The sequence below is a fragment of the Pan paniscus genome, chromosome 15 (assembly GCF_029289425.2).
Source record: "Pan paniscus chromosome 15, NHGRI_mPanPan1-v2.0_pri, whole genome shotgun sequence".
Lineage (NCBI taxonomy): Eukaryota > Metazoa > Chordata > Mammalia > Primates > Hominidae > Pan > Pan paniscus.
This window is the reverse complement of record NC_073264.2, coordinates 95,742,936-95,764,109: the sequence shown is the minus strand read 5'-3', so window position 1 is coordinate 95,764,109 and position 21,174 is coordinate 95,742,936. Positions and strand designations below refer to the sequence as shown.

Sequence of the window (21,174 nt, the reverse complement as noted above, 5' to 3'; positions counted from 1 at the left end):
CACCTTTAAAGAAAATGTAATTCACCAGGACCATCATTGTCTGCGAGTCAAGGTCCTTGATCAGATCTGTGATTTTCCCCCTAGTTCTATTCTTCACGTAGTCGTTGATGAGCTTTTTAGCTGCAGCTGAGTCCTGAAAGTCAGTGGCAAAGGCCTCGGAGCCATACAGCCTCTTGGCATCCTCCGTGAACCTGTCCAGCAGACTGAGTTGCTCTTCGACAAACATGGCATTTCCCATATTCAGCTGCAGCTCGTCGCTGGACTGGTTGAGGGTGCGCAGGAGGTGCTGGAAGCTCTGGTGAATTTCTGCCTCAGAAGTCTCTGTGAGGTTGAACTTGAGGCCTTTGAGAATCTCTGTCAGGGTGGTATTATGGGCCCCCAGAGACAGGAAGGCCAAGGCGGTGGAGATGCTCAGTGGGGAGAAGATGACATTCTTATCAGGGGCCTTCAGGACTAACTGCTTGTACAGGCTGAAAGCGAAGTCCACGTTGGCGGAGGCTAATCCGAGGTCCACATGTGTCCCTCGGTCTTGGTTCTCCTGGGTCGGATTCTCCTCGTCAAGTGGGCTGTTAGGGTGGCAGAGGACAGCAGGGCAGAGCCCAGCCACCAAGAGCCCCAGAGCCAGGAGAGGTAACATTCTCTCCATTCTCAACTCTGAAAAGCAAAGCTCCTTTAAGTCTCAGAGGGCCAGATGGAGCCCCGACCACCTCCCGCTGCCCTCCACCCAGCCTGCGTCCTGGTCCCTGTTCTGCTGCCTCTTGCTAGCTTTGGAGCCTCCCTCAGGTAGGTGCTCTCTGGGGCACCCGACACACATCACTCTGCTTCATTTCACCCTCTGAGGTAAGTACCATAATTGTTGCCATTTTCTTGCAGTGGAAAAGCTGGGCACAGAGCGGTGAGGGGGCTTGCCCAAGATCATACAGCAAACAGGTAAAGGAGCCCAGTGGGCAGCCAGGTTTGCCTGGCTCCTTGGTCTGTAAGCTGATGGGGGGTCCGAGGTTCAGTCCAATCAGAATGCCTGCTCCTCTCCTCCTGCTTGGTGAGCAGATCTCATCCTAGGGGATTAGAAAGCAGGGGCTCCCTTCCTCCATTCCCCCAACTGCCACCAAAGTAGAACCCAGGGATGAAGGAGCCCCGGGAAGAGACAGAGGCCACAGTGACTCTCCCAGCCTCTAGATGTCACGTGGTGTGGCCTCCGCAGGCCTCCACGATGTGGTGCTGGGTGGCAGTGAGGGTCGACTGAGAGAGGGAAATGAAAGTCCCTGGTACAGTGTCTGGAGCCTCGATGGCCCTGATAATGGTTGGCAGCAAGACCAAAGAAAGGCAAATGTTCTTCTCTGCCCCTGCCAGGTTGCCACGTGGTGTCTGTGTCCACCATAAGCCTGGAAGGGCCTCTTAGTGGGGAGAAGGCAGAGAGGGCTTTGGAGTCTCCCAGACTTGGACTGGGATTTTATTTTGGCCACTTTTGATTGCTGTGTACTGGCAAGCAGGTGACTGTACATCTCTGAACCTGTTTCCGTCTCTGCACAACCTGTTAAGTGGCTCGGGTGAGATAAATGATGAAGGCACCTGGTTCATATTAGATGTACCGAGCAGTCACCACCTCCCATACTACCCCTTTCCTGAAACTACAAGCCAGAGAAGAGCCATGAGCTACTGCACAAGAGACCCTGGAAGGGCTGAGTTCCAAGCCGGTGACCGCAGCAAACAAGATTATTCACCTTCAGCCTCCGCCCACTCAGTCCTAGAATTCAGAAGAGAAAAGGGGCAGCTTGGGTGCTGGGGAGAAGAGTGGGGAAGAGAGGCGATTGGAAGGGAGGGGAGGGGAGAGAGGTAGAGAGAGGAGAAGAAAAGGGGAAGAGAGAGTGGAAGGAAGGGAAGGAGGGGAAGGAGGGGAAGGAGGGGAAGGAGGGGAGGCCAGTGGAAATGCCTTTGGCCAAGCCCAGGGACAGAGGCACCTTGTTTGCTTCAACTGTTCACTCTCAGGCTGATGCAATCATTTCTCTGGATAAATGTTAGACAATATTTTTCTCCAGAATTATTTCAGGGGCAAAGGCTTGTCTTTTCTGTTTGGGCAAGTTGGAGGGCTGGCTGTTTCCCAGCAGTTTGTCTTTTCTGTTGCTGGACAGAGACACAGCCCATCTGTCGACTTGGCCAGGGGTCCTTTTGGGGAAGTGGAGCCCCCGAGGCAGCCCCATGGAGACCCTGAAATCATGGTGAGGCCTGTGGCCTCTGCTCAGAGGGACCTGCTGCAATAATCACATCTGCCACATGTTCTGAGAGCTGCACCCTGCTCCAGGCAAGGGGACAGCACCTCTTCCCTGAGGGTCAGATGCACAGCTGACTCGAATCTGAATCTGTAAGTATCAAGGCAGAAATGACCATAGAGGCCCCAGGGCACCTCCACCCTTTGCAGGTGTGAAAACCCAGACACAGAGGATGCCTCTAAAAAAGGCACAGGGAATCAGCGGCAGCCGAGAACACACCCCTGGCCCCTAACGCCTGAGTACACCTCCTCCTGGCCTCTGCTTACCCCTCACACTCCACACACTCCAGGCTGCTGCCTAAAACTCTCCTGGAAAAACAGATTCCTCCGCTCCCAGGATGTAAAACATCATGGATTACCTGCCTCAGGGAGCTGGATGTAGCTGGTGGATTCCAAAGCCGTCTGTCTGGAGTAGTGGATTTTCATGAATGCTGAGGCTTATTTATTCCTGCACAGAACTCCTCCCCCTGCTTGGGAAATGCCAGGACAACCAAGTGTTCTGTTCTCGGACTGGAAATGACCAGATGATAATTTCTGGTAATATGGGCTTGTTAGATCTACTCAAATAACCTGGTTATGGGAATAGCTCTAATCTCTTCCTCCAAAGGTCAAAAAAACACACAGAAAAAATCCTTTGTTGTATTAGTTTTTATCTGCTTATTAAATACTCATTGAAGAACACGGAAAAACTCAGAGAATGTAAAGAAGGACTTTGGAAAATATCCCCCAGCACTTTACTACCCAGAGAGGACCCCAGCTAACATTTTGGTGTATTTCTTTTTTATTTCTTTTTATTTTTTATTTTTATTTTGAGACAGTCTTGCTTTGTTGCCCACGCTGGAGTGCAGTGGCGTGATCTCAGCTCACTGCAACCTCTGACTCCCGGGTTCAAGCAACTTTCTGCCTCAGCCTCCCGAGTAGCTGGGACTACAGGCACACACCACCACGCCCGGCTAATTTTTGTATTTTTCGTAGAGACAGGGTTTCACCATGTTGGTCGGACTGGTCTCGAACTCCTGACCTCGTGATCTGCCCACCTCAGCCTCCCAAAGTGCTGGGATTACAGGCATGAGCCACCGCACCCGGCCACATTTTGGTGTATTTCTAAAGCACTTTTCTTTGGTGTCTCTGTGTGTGTGTGTGTGGCTGCATGTGTGTCTGTGTGTCTGTGTGATGTGAATGTCCGTATACAAACCTAGATATATTTTTAAAATACAGGACTCTATTTCTCTGTGGATCAGTTTGCATTTTTGGCACCCCTTCACCGACCCCAGAGAGTAGGGCACCTAGAGAGGGGTGTGGAGGGGAGCTTTCGGGGAGCACAGGTGTTGTGAGGAATCCCTTGTCCTCAGGCTCTGTTTCTCTGTGGGGGCCTCCTCGCCTTGGCCTCTGTCCTGCTGAGCCTCTGCGATTGGTTCACCCCAACAAGTGGTTGTCCCTCCTCCCCGGCCTTCAGGTATCCTTGGGCCTCTCTCCTAGCTAGTCTGGGGTCTTTCTTTGGCTCATGAAAAAGAAAAAAAAAAAAATCCTGGCCGGGACTAGTGGCTCATGCTGGTAATCCCAGCATCTTGGGAGGCTGACGTGGGCAGACCACCTGAGGTCAGGAGTCCATGACCAGCTTGGCCAACATGGCGAAACCCCATCTTTACTAAAAATACAAAAACAAAACAAAACAAAACAAAACTAGCAGGGCATCATGGCGCATGCCTGTAACCCAGCTACTTGGGAGGCTGAGGCAGGAGAATCGCTTGAACCCAGGAGGCAGAGGTTGCAGTGAGCCAAGATCACGCCACTGCATTCCAGCCTGGGCAACACAGCGAGACTCTGTCTCAAAAAAAAAAAATCCTTCCTCTTGATTCCTCATGGTCACAGTCCCCATCCGGGATAGCCCTGACAGGCCTCTCTAGAGGGCGTGCTTTGGAGGCCACCAGACCAGTGGCGAGGTTCTAGCTCTGGCATGAGCTGACCTGGCTTGAATCTCTGATGTCTGACTCACCAACTGACTCACTTCAAACAAATCATGGGAAATCTCTGCAGCTTAATTTCCTCGTGTCTAAGATGCAAGGCAATATTCCCTGACAGAGTGGTAATCAAGATGAAATGAAATGATATTAAATGTACACTCTACGAGGACAAGATTTTTTGTTTGTCTGTTGCGATAGTGCGGCATCTTTAGAGGACTTACATATTTGTTGACTGTAAGGCACTAAGATGACCAATAACTGTCTGGGCCCATCTTCCTTAAATGACTTTCAGGCTCCCAGTTTCAGAATTGAATATGTGTGTGTGTGTGTGTGTGGGTGTGTGTGTGTCTTTATATATATCCCTCTCTCTCTATGTGTGTGTGTATATATATACATATATACGTATACACATATATAATATATTATATATATTTTTATATATATTTTATATCTATCTATCTATCTATCTATCTATATATATATAGAGAGAGAGAGAGAGAGAGAGAGAGAGAGAGAGAGACTTGCTTTGTCACCCAGGCTGGAATGTAGTGGCGCAATCATTGCTCGTTGCTTACTGAAGACTCTGACTCCTGGACTCAAGATATCCTGCCGCCTCGACTCAAGATATCCTGCCGCCTCAGCCTTCTGAGTAGCTGGAACCATAGGTGCACAACGCCATGCCTGGCTAATTTTTAAATTTTTATTTTTTTGTAGAGGCAGGGTTTCATTGTGTTGTCCAGGCTAGTCTTGAAATCCTGGCCTCAAGGGATCCTCCCACCTCAGCCTCTCAAAGTGCTGGAATTACAGGTGTGAGCCACTGTACCTGGCCAATACATATGTTTAAGTTACACAGAATCCTAAATAAATAGTGGCTAAAATGAGACTGAAGTTCATTTCCCTCTCCTGCAGGTCCAGCTAGAGGCAGTGGGTTGATATGGTGCCTCCACGTTGTCAGAAACCACGTCCTCCTGTCTGGTTGCTCAGCTGCCCCTCCACGTCTGTTTGTCTAGGCTAAGATGGCTCACTGCTATGTCCACCTTCCAGTCCATAGAAAGGGCCACAGGGGAAGGGAAGGGCACACCCTTTCTTTTGAAAGGAATGCCTTGAACATTGCCTGTTATTCCCACTTGTGTTCTGTTGGCTGGAGTTTTGTCCCATGGCCATACCTAGCTACAAAGGAGGCTGTGTAGTGCAGTCAAGATTCTAGGTAGCCACCTCCCAGCTAAAAATTCAGAGTTCCATTACCATGAGAGAGACAAAGAGAGTGGACACTGGGGATGACTAGTCATCTTGCCTCAGAGCATTACCTGAGTGTTCTCAAGTTCTCCGGCCTCAGAGCATCATTTTCCTTCTTTCTTTCTTTTCTTAAATTATACTTTAAGTTGTGGGGTAGATGTGCACAATGTGCAGGTTTGTTACATAGGTATACATGTGCCATATTGGTTTGCTGCACCCATCAACTTGTCATTTACATTAGGTATTTCTCCCAATGCTATCCCTCTGCCAGCCCCCAACCCCCCAACAGGCCCCAATGTGTGATAGTCCTCTCCCTGTGTCCATATGTTTTCGTTGTTCAGCTCCCACTTATGAGTGAGAACATATGGTGTTGGTTTCCTGTTCCTGTATTAGTTTGCTGAGAATGATGGTTTCCAGCTTCATCCATGTCCCTGAAAAGGACACGAACTCATCCTTTTTCATGGCTGCATAGTATTCCATGGTGTATATGTGCCATATTTTCTTTATCCAGTCTATTATTGATGGGCATTTGGGTTGGTTCCAAGTCTTTGCTATTGTGAATGGTGCCGCAATAAACATACATGTGCATGTGTCTTTATAGTAACATGATTTATAATCCTTTGGGTATATATCCAGTAATGGGATTGCTGGGTCAAATTGTATTTCTAGTTCTAGATCCTTGAGGAATCGCCACACTGTCTTCCACAAAGGTTGAACTAATTTACAGTCCCACCAACAGTGTAAAAGCATTTCTATTTCCCTGCATACTCTCCAGCATCTGTTGTTTCCTGACTTTTTAATGATCCCCATTCTAACTGGTATGAGATGGTATCTCATTGTGGTTTTGATTTGCATTTCTCTAAGGACCAGTGATGATGAGCATTTTTTCATATGTCTGTTGGCTGCATAAATGTCTTCTTTTGAGAAGTGTCTGTTCATATCCTTCGCCCACTTTTTGATGGGATTGTTTGTTTTTTTTTTTGTAAATTTGCTTAAGTTCCTTGTAGATTCTGGATATTAGCCCTTTGTCAGATGGATAGATTGCAAAAATTTTCTCCCATTCTGTAGGTTACCTGTTCACTCTGATGATAGTTTCTTTTGCTGTGCAGAAGCTCTTTAGTTTAATTAGATCCCATTTGTCAATTTTGGCTTTTGTTGCCATTGCTTTTGGTGTTTTAGTCATGAAGTCTTTGCCTATGCCTATGTCCTGAATGGTATTGCCTAAGTTTTCTTCTAGGGTTTTTATGGCTTTACGTCTTACATTTAAGTCTTTAATCCATCTTGAGTTAATTTTTGTATAAGGTGTAAGGAAGGGATCCAGCTTCAGCTTTCTACATATGGCTAGCCAGTTTTCCCAGCACCATTTATTAATTAGGGAATCCTTTTCCCATTGCTTGTTTTTGTCAGGTTTGTCAAAGATCAAATTGTTGTAGATGTGTGGTGCTATTTCTGAGGCCTCTGTTCTGTTCCATTGTTCTATGTATCTGTTTTGGTACCGGTACCATACTGTTTTGGTTACTGTAGCCTTGTAATATAGTTTGAAGTCAGGTAGCATGATGCCTCCAGCCTGGTTCTTTTGGCTTAAGATTGTCTTGGCTATGCAGACTCTTTTTTGGTTCCATATGAACTTTAAAGTAGTTTTTTACAATTCTGTGAAGAAAGTCAGTGGTAGCTTGATGGAGATAGCATTGCATCTATAAATTACTTTGGGCAGTATGGCCATTTTCACGATATTGATTCTTATTATCCATGAGCATGGAATGTTCTTCCATTTGTTTGTGTCCTCTTTTATTTCGTTGAGTAGTGGTTTGTAGTTCTCCTTGAAGAGGTCCTTCACACCCCTTGTAAGTTGGATTCCTAGGTATTTTATTCTCTTTGTAGCAATTGTGAATGGGAGCTCACTCATGATTTGGCTCTCTGTTTGTCTGTTATTGTATAGGAATGCTTGTGATTTTTGCACATTGATTTTGTATCCTAAGATTTTGATGAAGTTGCTTATTGGCTTAAGGAGATTTTGGGCTGAGACAATGGGGATTTCTAAATATACAATCATGTCATCTGCAAATAGAGACTTGACTTCCTCTTTTCCTAATTGAATACACTTTATTTCTTTCTCTTGCCTGATTGCCCTGCCAGAACTTCCAATACTATGTTGAATAGGAGTGGTGAGAGAGGACATCCTTGTCTTGTACCAGTTTTCAAAGGGAAGAGCATCATTTTCTTTACAGTTGAGCTGACTTAGTCTTAACCTCCATCCAATGTGAAAGCAGAAAATTTTTGACCTTCTGCAGGTCCTACTGAGGATGCTTTGGAGGACCTGCAGAGGGTCAAGAATTGTTCTGGGTGCCACTGGTCACCTGGAGCTCCAGGCGGATGCCCCAAGGCCACATTTACCCCATTCCTGACCTTCTCCCAGCCTCTTTTCTGGGCTCTTACAAGTCTTCATTGGTCTGCTTTTCCCCAGGCATCGGTACAGGCCCTTCCTTCGGTTCTGCAAGCACCATTCATACAAGGATGGCATGTGTCATCGTGGACTCCCATGACCAGATGAAACCACAGGGCAATTAAGACAGAAAAGTGAAGCAACACTAAGGCCAAATCATACTCTTCCAGGCCCACTGCTCTTCCTTTTTGGAACAGCCCCCTGTGGGTCATCTCCCCACCAGCCCGTGGGCTGCAGGATCACTGGAGCCTGTTTGCCTCCCAAGTCAGCAATCCCTTGAGAATGTTCTCTCGTCAGAATCCAGGGCACTCCTACTGTTTTTTGGAACCCCACAAAAGGAAGCAAAGAGGAAATGAGGAGGATACTAGGGTCTGAGGAGATGCTCCTGCCTTTGAGGAAGAGAGCTTTGACATCCTTGCTGTACAGCAAGTGTGATTCAGGGACCAGTAGCTGCAGCAACACAGAGGAGCTTGTTAGAAATGCTAATTCTTGGGGCCCAGCCCAGGCATGCTAATTTAGAATTTGGATACTAATAATAACCCCAGGTGATCTGTGTTCACCAGAAAGCCTGAGAAGCTCTGCTTCTTAGGCTAAGCAGAAGAGCAACCTCTGTAGGAGGTTCCTGCCTTTAGATTTCCTCTGTCTCCAGCTCCCTGGGTTGGGATCTGCCCTGCCTCTGCATAATGTGGCTTCAAGCCAGGCTCTCCCAGAACACACTGAGGGCCTTGTCCAAGGGCAGAGTTCAGCATCCACTCCAGAATAAGAACAGGTGCAGTGGATTTAAAATAGTATGTAGGCCGGGCACAGTGGCTCATGCCTGTAATCCCAGCACTTCGGGAGGCCAAGGCAGGTGGATCACCTGAGGTCAGGGCTTCAAGACCAGCCCAGCCAACATGGCAAAACCCCATCTCTAATAAAAATACAAAAAAATTAGCCAGGCATGATGGCACATGCCTGTAGTCCCAGCTACTCAGGAGGCTGAGGCAGGAGAATCTCTTGAACCCAAGAGGCAGAGGTGGCAGTGGGCTGAGATCGTACCACTGTACTCCAGGCTGGGCAACAGAGCAAGAGTCCATCTCAAAAAAAAAATTAAAATAAATAAATAAAGTGTGTATTTTTATTTGTCCTATACTTGGACTTTATAGGTTACCAAGTGCTTTTCTATACATTGTTCATTCATTTATTTTTTCCTTTATTCCACAAATATTTACAGAGTGATTTTATGTGCCAGGCATGATCCTAGGCACTGGGCATCCAGCAACAAGCAAAACAAATAATGCTCCCACTCTCAGGGTGACACTGTCTCTGCAGTTTTGGGACAGTGGCCTTAATGGAAGGGAGCAGGGCCTACATTCCAGGGGTCCGCAAACTTTTTTCTGTAATGGGCCAAATAGTAAGTGCTTTAGACTTTGATGGTCGCATATGATCTCTGTCTCCTCTTCTCCCCCCACTCCTCTTTGTCTTTCTCCTTTTCTTCCTTCTTCCTCATAATCTTTTAAAAATGTATGAAGCTTAGCTTGTGAAATATATAAAAGCTATCTGTTTTGGGCCTGGGTTTGGCCAGTAGGTCTAGTTAGCCGACCCCTGGACAATCTCCTTAAGCAGCTCTGAAGTGATCAGATACATATGGAGTCCAGAATACTGAATAAACACCCTTACTGTTTTAGCTCAGGCTCACATTATAGCTTCAAGCCTATGCATTGCCCCCAGAGGTTTGAAATGCAAGTTAATTTCGTTGCTTCCATCCCACCTCTCAACTCCATCCTGCCCTACTTGAAATTGCAGGGAGCCCCTTCCTGATTGAAATCTTCTCTTTCTTCTCTCTGGGAAGCAGAGTCCCACGCAATGGTTATCAATCTGGGGGGAGGACTCCCAACATGTCCCCAACACTGTGCACCTGCCTCACTCCTCAGAGAGGACTCTAAGCATCTTGCTAATTTCTGCTTAATTTCCTGGATGTGGGAGGAGGTTTTACACAAACCCAGTTGCTAGAGTATGAGTTTGATGTGACAGAATACTATGCAAGCCACGCAAACCAACTTCATTACAGATATAGGCAGCAAGAATCAACAGACGCCTAGGATCCATGGTGAACCAGTCCCCCAAGGCTCAGGAAAGCTGCCCCAGCAGATGGGGTCTTGTTTGCATGTGCCTCACTTTGCACCACAGCTAAGGGGCCTCAAAAACACCCCTCCCTGGGTTTTATATCTCAGAAGTCACTTGGATGGCTGAAAACAAGTTTTAGGAGGAATGAAGACAAAGCTCAGATTGTTCCTGATATTTTCTCCTTGTCTCAGGGCACTGCATTCTTAGCATATTCTACAGTTATCCTGAGAGCTAAGAGTTGGAGGAAGGAGAGCCAAGGCCAAGGCCATCTGGGGATTGCTGTCCTGTACTCTGCATCCCCCACAACCTCTTGATCCTGCTAAACCCTGCGTCCTTTCCCCATACCTCCCAGTAGGTGCAGAAAATTCCCTAGGCAGAACATGTGCTGGCTAACGAGTATTTTGACATTGCCATGGCTGACTGTCTCCTCTCTTTGTATAGCTTGTATAGCTCCCATCTCTGATGATGTTGAAAAAAATCTCTGCCCTCTTTTTTTTTTTTGAGATAGGGACTCACTCTGTAGCCCAAGCTGGAGTGCAGTGGTGCAATCTCACCTTATGTGCAGCTTCAACATCCTGGGCTCAAGTGATCCTCCCCCCTCAGCCTCCCGAGTAGTTGGGATTACAGGTGCACACCACCATGCCCAGCTAATTTTTGTAATTTTTTGCAGAGACATGGTTTCACCATGTTGCCCAGGCTGGTCTCAATCACCTGGGCTCAATTGATCCACCCACCTTGGCCACTCAAAGTGCTGGGACTACAGGCATGAGCCACCTTGCCCGACCTCTGCCCCTTCTTTTATCCTAAGTTTTCTTACCAAGCTTTGGTCTGTGTCAACCTCCAGGAAGGGTAGTAGGAAGGAGGAAAAAGCTTCCTATGTCTAATCATGTGATTTGCCCACATACCCCTAGCTGTTAAATGCAGGAGCTGTTGGAGCTTAGGAAAGACGAATCCAATGCCAAATCCAGACTCTCACCACCGTCCCCTGCTCCTTCTTTAAAAATGAAGGAAGGCATTTCCATTCTTGAACACAGGAGAGAAAATGACATTTTCACAGGCTTTAGGGTTGATGGCTTTTTAAGGCTTTGGTTGTCTGTAGATCTGTGTAGGGAAAGATTTTCTTTACTGATTGGGGTCTCAGCTGAATGGGAGTTTTGTCCACATTGGTCACCACCCTCTTCTTTGACTGTGGATGGGTATAGTCCTCTGACTTAAAATGGACACAGGGGGTCAGCCTATGGTGAGATTGAAAGTTCACTCTGGCTTTTGGGAGGTCAGGGCCAGGGGCTCCAGGGGACTATTTCTTTTCTTTTTTTTTTCTTTTTGAGATGGAGTCTCACTCTGTTGCCCAGGCTGGAGTGCAATGGCATGATCTCAGTTCACTGCAATCTCTACTATCTCTACTTCCTGGGTTCAAGCAATTCTCCTGCCTCAGCCTCCTGAGTAGCTGGGATTACAGGTGACTGCCACCACACCTGGCTAATTTTTGTATTTTTAGTAGAGACGGGGTTTCACCATATTGGCCAGGCTGATCTCAAACTTTTGACCTCAGGTAATCCGCCCACCTCAGCCTCTCAAAGAGCTGGAATTACAGGCTTGAGCCAGCAGGCCTGGCCTCCAGGAGACTATTTCTAAAGGTCAGGGAATCTGGTGGAATGCAGGAGTGGAGATGGCAGAGGTAGTGGGTGGCACTGGCCTTTGGGACCTGTGTGAGTGTGGCTGTAGTGCCTGTCTCAAAAGTGAAGAGACTAAAGATCCACATCAAATGTTCAGCCTGGGACCTGGGACAAGCAGATGCTTAGTCCAAGGCCTAGTGACTCTCACTGTCCCTGGACTGGAGTCACCTTGGTACACACAGAGTCCATCAGACAATGGAATTCTGCAAGCTTGATCACTGTGATGCTGCTTGTGGTCTTCACAGCTATTGCCTTTGTGGTGCCACTCTTGATTCCTAAATGCTGACTTGGTGCAGTGGGCTAAGGAACACCCTAGGAAATGGGTTGTGTCCACACATGGGCTGGGACTGCAGATAGGGAAGAGTGTGCTTCTGGGGCATAACCAGCAGGAGCCCAAGCACAAGCGTGCCCACCTGCATGGGAAGGTGAGGCGGAGAGAAACCAACGCTGGTGCCTTCCAGAGAGGCAGGGGCCATCCAAAGAGTGTCACCCACCAGGGCTTCTTTTGCAACATGGCTTTGCCACATCTACTTGCTGGGTGACTTTAGGGCCATAACTTTACCTCTCTGAAACTCTTTTGTCAACCGTAGCTCCTTTAAGAATTCTTAGGAGGCTGGGCTCAGTGGCTCATGCCTGTAATTCTAGCACTTTGGGAGGCTGAGGCAGGTGGATCACCTGAGATCAAGAGTTTGAGACCAGCCTGGCCAACATGGTGAAACCTTGTCTCTACTAAAAATACAAAAATTAGCCCTGTGTGGTGGTGGGTGCCTGTAATCCCAGTTACTCGGAAGGTTGAGGCAGGAGAATCCCTTGAACCCGGCAGGCAGAGGTTTCAGTGAGCTGAGATTGCGCCATTGCATTCCAGCCTGGGCAACAGAGCAAAAACTCCATCTCAAAAAAAAAAAAAAAAAGAATTATTAGGAAGAAGAAATAGATACTGACTGACACCAGCAGATCCAGAGAACCCTGAGAAGGCCCCACCTTCTCTGTGGAAGGCCAGAGGACTCTGGTCTCTGTTAGAAAAGGATGGAGTCAATAGCCTGTTTTTGCCCAACACCTATGCTGCTCTCTGGCTGGGTTCGTGCTGGCCTGGTTTGGAGGCTGCTGGGGGAGATACTGGCTGCAGATTTGAGGCAAGATTTGCAAATTTCCTTCAGCACAGCTAGGCCTTTGGCTGTGTCCCTGTATGGATAAGAGGTGCCTGCAGAGGGTTTGGCAAAAGCAGGGAGAACTCCTGACTCTGTTTTGAGGGTTGCTGAGTCATCCCTTCCTCCTTGGTGTTGGGTCCGTTCTCCCTCCGGGAGGGAGTGGCTGCTATAGCTTGCCATCCCTGGCTTCCATTTCAGAACAGCTGCACGCTGCATGCTGCATCTCGGAGTTCTGGCAAACCAGGCCAGCCCCCACCCCTTACTGCCTAGAGAACCTCACACATGTCCTAATTCCTCTGAGCCTCAGTGCCTTTTCTGCATGTGAAATGAGACAGAAATATCCTGCTCACTCACTCGTTCATTTATTCCTTCAGCTAGTCCATCCATTTTTTAAAACATTAATAATCTACTATGAGGGCAATTACTCTGCTGGATTCTGAGGTTCTAACGCTCTGGTCATTTTACAAATGTGTCCACAAATGTCTGATACCACTTCCTTGAAGAGATAGAGCTTAATTACCTTCTCTCACATTGGACTGGACTTAGTGACTTCTTTCTAAGGCAGAAGGGGTGGGGTGTCATTTCCGAGATTGGGTTATAAAAAGACTGATGCTTCTGGCCAGGCGTGGTGGCTCAGACCTGTAATCTCAGCACTTTGGGAGGCCGAGGCAGGTAGATCACGAGGTCAGGAGATCGAGACCATCCTGGCTAACACAGTGAAACCCCGTCTCTACTAAAAATACAAAAAATTAGCTGGGCGTGTTGGCGGGCGCCTGTAGTCCCAGCTACTTGGGAGGCTGAGGCAGGAGAATGGTGTAAACCTGGGAGGCAGAGCTTGCAGTGAGCCTAGATCACGCCACTGCACTCCAGCCTGGGCGACAGAGTGAGACTCTGTCTCAAAAAAAAAAAAAAAAAAGACTGCTGCTTCTGCCATGGGTTCTCTCTCTGTGTCCCCCTCTCTCTGTCCCTTACTCTCTCTGTCTTTCTCTTTTCCCCTCTATTTTGTGCTTTCTGTCTTTTGTCTCTCTCTTGGTCCTGGACATTCAACAACTGTCTGTGTCTCTGTCTCTATCTCTCTCTCTGCCTTTCTCTTTTTTTCTCTCTCTCTTTTGTGCTTTCTCTCTATATCCTCTCTCAGTCCTGGACACTAAACAAACAAGCCTCTCTCTCTCTCTCTCTCTCTCTAAGTCACATTTGAGCAGCCCTGTGAGTAGCCCACATAGGGAGGAACTGAGACCTTCTACCAACAGCCCCACAAGTGAGCCTTCTGGGATTGCCCTGGCCAACAGCAATCCTGGATTCCTGACCCTCAGGAACTCCGTGAGATAATCATGGGCTATTTACTCTGCAGCAGTAGATGACTAACACATTCCACAGCTCCCGTCCTCTTGACTCTCAGGAATCATGGGAAGTGGGTAAGGAGGGAAATTTGAGGACGAAGTAAGAAAACCAGTCAATCTCATAATACAATCTGTGCCACATGGCTGACGCCTTACTACCTTCCTCCGCCTTCCTTCTACTTAAGCAAATCTGCCTCTCCTTCCCTCACTTCCGGAGGCCCAGTGACATAGATGATGGTCATCATAGCTGCTCTGTTCTTTATGCTTAAGAGCACATGGAATCCACATGAACACCCACTGAGGCGGGTCCCATTACTCCCTCAATTTTAGATATGAGGAAACGGAAGTACAGGGAGGCGGAGCTCATTCCCAAGGCCTCACCACCACTGCTGGTAAGTGCCAAGCTGAGCCAGGATTCTGAACCAGGCAGGTTGGCTTCGACGTCCACCCTCGTTCCTTCCCTGCAAACACAGCTCCACTCCCAGCTGACCTGTGCCCAGCCTGGCCATGAAGACACAGTGACCCCAGAGATAAGGAGACACCCTCTGAAGTTGCCCAGCTGGGGAAGGTGGAGGCCTCCTGACTCCTCTGGCAGTCCTCTGTGCCAGCCCTGGAGGGAGCCTGGGTTTTGCATCAGAAATAACGGGCTTGCGTCCTGGCGGTGTGGATGATCACTCGTGCTTCTCTCCTCGCCAGGACACAGATAGGCTTCTGATTTTAGGGTCGAGGGGTTGTGCCTGCTGCATTTTACCTGTGGCTCTGTCTTTATCAGAGGTCTCTGGTAACTAACATTTTGACCTGGGATTTTGACACAGGGGCCTCCTTGGCACCTGTCCTTAGCTACCCTCACATGGAGCATTGCCCCCAGATAACCCCCTTGACTTCCTCGCTTGCTCTTTTGCTCCTTCTCCTGCTCCTCACAGTCATTCAGCAAGCAGGAAGTGAGTGGGTGGTGCCTCTTCTCCTGGCTCAGCCTCCACCTCCCCTCGGGGCCCCCAGCGTGGGGCTGGGTCTCCCCCTCCACATCCCTACTCCCCACCTCTGCTGCCCACGTGGGTCCCAGCCTGTCTGGCTGCACCCTCAGTGACCTCTGAGCTGGTACTTACTTCCACCCTCACCCCACCTGACTGTTTTCTACGTGGCCACCAGGATATCCTTAAGAATATGAGTCCTTCAGGTTACTGGCCAGTTTGAAGCACCCCTACTGGCCTCCCAGTACCCTGAGGCCCAACCGCATCATCCCCAGGTCCAGAAGACCCCCCTTTCTGGACTAGCCCCACCATCTCTGCAACTAGGATGCCCAGGAGCAAAGTCCCCTACAGCCGGACCCTCCCTGCAGAGCTCACCTTTGGCCAGGGGAGGGAGAGGAGCTCTAGGAAAACCTGCAGTAGAAAAGCCTCTTTGTTACTCCCAGGCTGGCTACTCCTGGCACAGGTTGCAACTTCCCAGACAAAACTGTGTGAGTCAGCTCCTCTGCAGTGAACAAGGCGACCTCACAGAATGTTCTGTCTCAGGCTTCAGTTTGATGCAATCATGGATAAGGCAATCCTTTGTTATGCTCCTGGCCCTCATATTATGTAGCAGGAAGCCTCCCAGGGTCCTTCCTTGTGGCCCTGACCCTCTTCTGACCCAAGCCCCAATCCCACTGCCAGTGCAGTGCCTGGACTTTCCTGCTGTCCCTGGGACTTCCCGCATCTCTGCAGGGAAGGCTGTTGGCTTCTGGCCATCGGAGCAGCTGCTTCTCAATCATCCCTGTTCCCTACAGGTAGAATTGTCAGATTTAGCAAACAAAAATACCTCACAATTCAAAGGCCATGGGTACTTTGCTAAAAAGTTACTCATTATCTGGAATTCCCACTTCACTGGGTGTATATGGCCAGCACTTCTCCGCCTGTGGGGCATGCCCAGCGCTTGTGTGTGGTAGGGGTCCCAAGCTCAAGGACTTACAGAGTCCTAGGCAGCAGCTGAAGACTTGTAGAGTCTGAGATATCAACGTGGGGACGAGCATGGGGAACTCGCCTGGGCGTGCGTGCTTGTTACCTGGTGAGTGCTCTGCAGTGATTGGAGGAATGAATACTTACATAGCTAAGAGCCTCTGGTCCTGTTCTAGGAGGAGTCTGAGGACCACCCTCCAGCACGAAAGCTAGGTGGGTGGCACCACAGGGAGCAGGGGGAGTAGGGGAGTTCCTTGGGCCTGAGCGTCCGGGTCACAGTGCACTGAACAGGACAGTCCTGCCCTCTCTTGTACTGTAGGTGGCAAAGCACCAAAAATCTGTGTGCATTTGAATCCCGAGGGGGAGCTTAAAGACTCTGTGTCAAATATTCTGATTTATCTGATCAGGGCCAGGAATACGTATTTTTAACAAGCTCCTCAAGTAACGTTAATCAGAGTTTGAGAAACACTGCTATAGGGAGGTCTCAGGTCATAGCTTTTTTTTTTTTTTTTTTGGCCTGGTCTCCCCTGAGCCTTCAATAACGCTGTAACATCGGCCTCATTACATTCATTCCCCCTGCATGGCCCGAGAGGTGGTCATGTGTGTGTCTGCTTGCGATCACCCAGCTTAGGACACGGGGCAGCAGAGACTCCACCCACTCTCCATCCCCACAGCCTTGTACCTTAACATTTGTGATGGATCAAGATAAGGATCATTTACCTTGATTATCCTGATCAAATCCACATGCTTCAGAGCAGCCCTTCTGGGAGAGGCCGGGAGAGAAACAGAGACTTCTGCTTAGTGGAGACACCGCTCTGGGGGTCCTGACTCAGGTTCTTCCTCTGTCCATCGGGGACAACAGGGACCACATGAGTGGGGCAGAGAGGGTTAAACGGGGTCGCGCAGGGAAAGTGCCTGCCCTCTCCCCACCCCAGCAGGCAATGGGTGCTCAGCTCAGCACAACCAGAGGTGGTAGCTGTGTTAGCCACCCAGAAGCCACAGTGCTCCAGGAGGCTGTGTGTGTGTGCACAGATGTGTGAGTAGCAATCCAGATGTGTGCAGGAACAGCTGGTTAACTGCACTCTGCATGTCTACATAAAAAGTCACCATCAGGAAGGGCGTGTGGATGCCCATACTAGGTTCTCCTGGGAGTCAAAAGTGTCTTGTGTCTTGTGTCTGTGGCTCCTGTGTGTGTTGTCACCTTAGAGCCCCTTACTCCCACCAAGGTGGTCTTGGAGAAGGGTGGCAGAGAAGGATCAGTACTGTAGACCTGCTCTAAGGACGCTGGAGAGGACTGGAGATGTCACCTGCTTCCTGTCCCCCAGCCCCTGCCCCAGGTGCCTCTCAGTTCACCTCTGCATTAACTCAGCCAATGTGCACAAAGGGCTTAGGCGAGTGCCAGACACACGGGACGCAGCCTCCAAGTGCTGCCTGTTATTATTACTGTTACTCCCATCTCAGCACCCTACTCAGTGTCCTTGTGGCCAAGGAAGGGATGGGCCTCCCACCCCACCTTCTCTTTCCCTCCTCAGCTGCTGCCACAGGCGCTGTCTCTCAATTTTGTGCACAGCACTCCCATTTTCCCACTTCTGAGACTCACAGTGTCTACACCTGATTGTCCCTCAGAACTCCGCTTCAATGGCACCACCTCAGGGAGCCCCTCAGGGCCCTGGCTGCAGAAGGTCCTCCTGATTGTCTCTCTTAGTGCCCCGTTTTCTTCCTTAACTGGTCTCCTGCTTCTGCCTTTGCAATTCCCAACCCCACTCATGTGCCCTCCCCTACTTGGCTGTTTTTCTTTTTGAAACATTTTCTTAAAAAAAGGGGGTGCAGCAAACCACCATGGTACATGTATACATATGTAGCAAACCTGCATATTCTGCACCTGTACCCCAGAACTTAAAGTATAATTTAAAAAAACTATTTTAAGACAGTTTTGGATTTACAGAAAAGTTATAAAAACAATACAGAGAGGTCCCATATACGCTCTCCCTGCTTCTCCTAATGTAAATGTGGACAGACCACACCATGTTCCTCAGAACTGGGAAGTGGACATTGGTACAGCCTGGACTTACTTGGGTTTCACCAGCTCTCCCACTAATGTCCTTTTCTGTCCGAGGATTCTACATTGCATTTAGTCGTCATGTCTGCTTAGTTTCCTCCAGCCAAAGATGATTTCCCAGGGTTTCCTTGTCTTTCAAGACCTCGACACTTTTAAGTAGGAGTGGTGGGCTATTTTGCCAAATGTCCCCGAACTTGGGATTGGCTGTCACTTTCTTGTGATTAGACTGAGGTTCTGGGTTTGGGGGAAGATCCCACCAAGAGGAGGCAGCCTGCTCATGACGCCATATCGAAGATAATAAGATGTCAGCACTGCTCACAGCTGGCGATGCCAACCTCGATCCCTTGGCCAAGGTGGTGTCTGCCGGGTCTTTTGGCTGAGATGTCGCCATGTTCCACTTTCTGTGCTCCGTTTAGATGACAGCCTCATTCCACAGTACTTGTCATCAAGTGACATGCAATCCATTTTACTTTTCTGTTTTATTCTTCATTCTTTTTCATCATGTTATCTTGCCACATTATAATGTCTCCTCTACAAGGGCAGGGATTTTTGTTTTCTTCATTTTTCTTCAGCACTTGGAAGAGTGCCAGGCACACAGTGGCCATTCAGTGAATATCTGTGGATGGATGAATTGTTGTCATCATAGTTTGTAGTTCTGTTTATTTGTTTACCTGGTTATTGCTGGGGTCAGTGTCTGCCAGGCTCACTCTTATCATTGTGCTTGCACTAGCTCCATGCCTGGATTTCCACTAGGCAACCCAGGAATAGCCTTTGGATGGATGAGGTAAGTAAGCCCCACAGTCAAGTGTAGGCTGGCCATGGCTGTTCACTGTGGTGGGAAGTTCTTCCCCCGAAGACCAAGGTCATTTTGTAAAAAAATCTGAGTCTCTGCAGGGAGAGGTGGGAGAAGGAGTCCTGGGCCCTAACCTTGTATTACTTCTCTGCATTCTGATTACAGCTCACAAGAGGAACTTTTAGAATCCATATGGCTAGAGAGGAAAATAATGGTGGGCTTTCTAAGAACAAGAATGATCTTGGCAAGAGCTGCAAAAACTCAAAGGGCAGAGGGGGGCTGAGTGTGGCCTCTGCTGCAAGTCATTGATGCGTTTCCTGCATTGAAGCACCGTGCTGGGGGTCATTGCAGCCTGTTTAACTCAGCATTTCTTTCTTCTTTTTCGTTTTTGCAGCCTGTTCAACTCAATTGTCACACGTTCCTGGGTGCACAAAATGATAGAGGAGTTCAGAGAAAGATCGACAGAAAGAGAGAAAGAATGAAGTTCTGAGAGGTCAGGACATTTTTTTGTACAAAGGAGGACACTGAGCTGGCTTTGAAGCATGAAAAGGGCCTCCCAGACAGTGGATGTGGGAACAGGTGTGGGATTTCCAGGCAGACAGACCGACTGGAGACGAGTGTGATGTGATGAGCTGTGGAGTGTAGGGGATGTCACAGGACATCACTCTGGATGGATGGCTGTTCCTGGGGTGTCCACTGGGAACCAGGCATGGCACTAGTGCAGCTGTAATGATAAGAGTGAGCCTGGCTGAGTTGCGTCCTCCCAAAATTCATACACTGAAGTCCTAACCCTCAGTATTTCAAAATGTGACTGTATTTGGAGATAGAGCCTTTAAAGAGTTTATTAAGTTAGAATGAGGTCATTGGGGGGCCCTAATCCTATAAGACTGGTGGAGATGAGGAGAGGAGAGGAAGTTAGAACTCAGGCACATGCAGAGGAGGACCATGTGAAGACATAGGGAGAGGAGAGCCACCTGCAAACCAAGGGGAGAGGCCTCAGGGAAACCAGCCCTGCACTTGCCTTGATCTTAGATTCAAGCTCCAGAATCAAGCTTGAATCAATTTCAGCAACGCTAGCAAATCAATTTCAGCAAATCTACTGCAGCCTCCCAGACGAGGACACTGTTTTGGCAGCCCCAGCAAATTAATACAGTGGCTGTGAATGAGGGTCCTCAGGGGAGTAGTCAGGCCTATGTGTGGCCGTGACCTGATTTTACCTTGCAGGTGAGCTCGTTCCATGGGAGGGCCTGGTGGGTTTTGGAGAAGCATCTGTGGATAGAGGTGAGCGTCCTAGGAGGGCTGCATGGAGGCAACTACTCATGTGCAGACAGGAGGGTGAGGGAGAGAAAGGGCCCAGGGGACACTTGGAATGTGGAATGGATGACCAAACTACCCTGAAATTGGGATGAAAGAGATCAGACAAAACACTGACCTCCCATTTAGGATCTCTGTCACTGAACCGCCGGCACGGCCACCTCCCTCCTCCTTGTCTCCTCCACATGCCCTGTGCAGGCCCAGACTGAAGTTCTGTGGGGACCCATACACTCCATGGCTCACCACATCATGCTCATCTCCAGCCAGTCCCTCGGCCTGGAGGTCTCACTCCTTTCCCACATCTGCTAGGTGAAGTCCTTCTCACGCTCCAAAGCCATCTTAGTGTCCCTTCATCCACGAAAACCTGACTCCTCAGAGGTTCATGCTGTCTGTCCATCTCTCTCTGAGCTGCTCTACCATTTTGTGCACCCAGGCTTATGTGACAATTGAGTTAAACAGCCTGCGATGACCCCCAGCACAGTGCTTCAATGTGTGACACGCAGCAGAGACCACAGTGAGCCCACCCCCGACCCCCCACACAGGAGCTGCTTTGTGACTGTTTGCTGAGTAAAGTTTGGACAGTGCTGGACGTTGACCTTCTGTGTGAGACACAGACAGGGCTTCCCTGTGACCTTGGACTGGCTGGGTAAATTCCAGAGAAATATTTGCCAAGACAGGCAAGGCATGATGCAAGGGAAAGCACACAGGAGTGCATGACCCCACGAAGGGGCCCCGTCGTAAAGAGCCACCCTGAGCCCACAGCACAACTGCAGAGAAATGTCTGAGTCTGATTGCTGCCATCTGCCCTGCCACCAGCCCGCACATGTGCGATCTGGGCTCTCAGACCCTGGGCCCTCACTGTCACCAGCGTGGGACCCTGGGAAAGCACTTATGT

At 48.9% G+C, this 21,174-nt stretch overlaps 1 protein-coding gene across 4 annotated transcripts in view; it reads right to left on the bottom strand.

Moving 5' to 3' along the window:
- SERPINA3 (serpin family A member 3) overlaps positions 1 to 20,234 on the bottom strand; it is a 29,196-nt gene extending 8,962 nt beyond the window's left edge. The window contains exons 1-5 of one of the 4 annotated variants that reach the window (XM_055097982.1): positions 20,183 to 20,234; positions 18,186 to 19,386; positions 16,834 to 16,955; positions 2,626 to 2,776; positions 4 to 654 (exon numbers count right to left, since the gene is read on the bottom strand). In XM_055097982.1, the coding sequence (XP_054953957.1) occupies positions 4 to 654; positions 2,626 to 2,692 (718 nt within the window). In that variant the 5' untranslated portion in view covers positions 2,693 to 2,776; positions 16,834 to 16,955; positions 18,186 to 19,386; positions 20,183 to 20,234. Of the gene's footprint in view, positions 1 to 3; positions 655 to 2,533; positions 2,777 to 16,833; positions 16,956 to 18,185; positions 19,387 to 20,182 lie in introns of those variants that run through there. The other 3 variants (XM_014347669.3, XM_008958262.3, XM_034938064.2) reach the window with 3 other exon arrangements.
- Between the last annotated feature and the right edge of the window lie 940 nt (positions 20,235 to 21,174).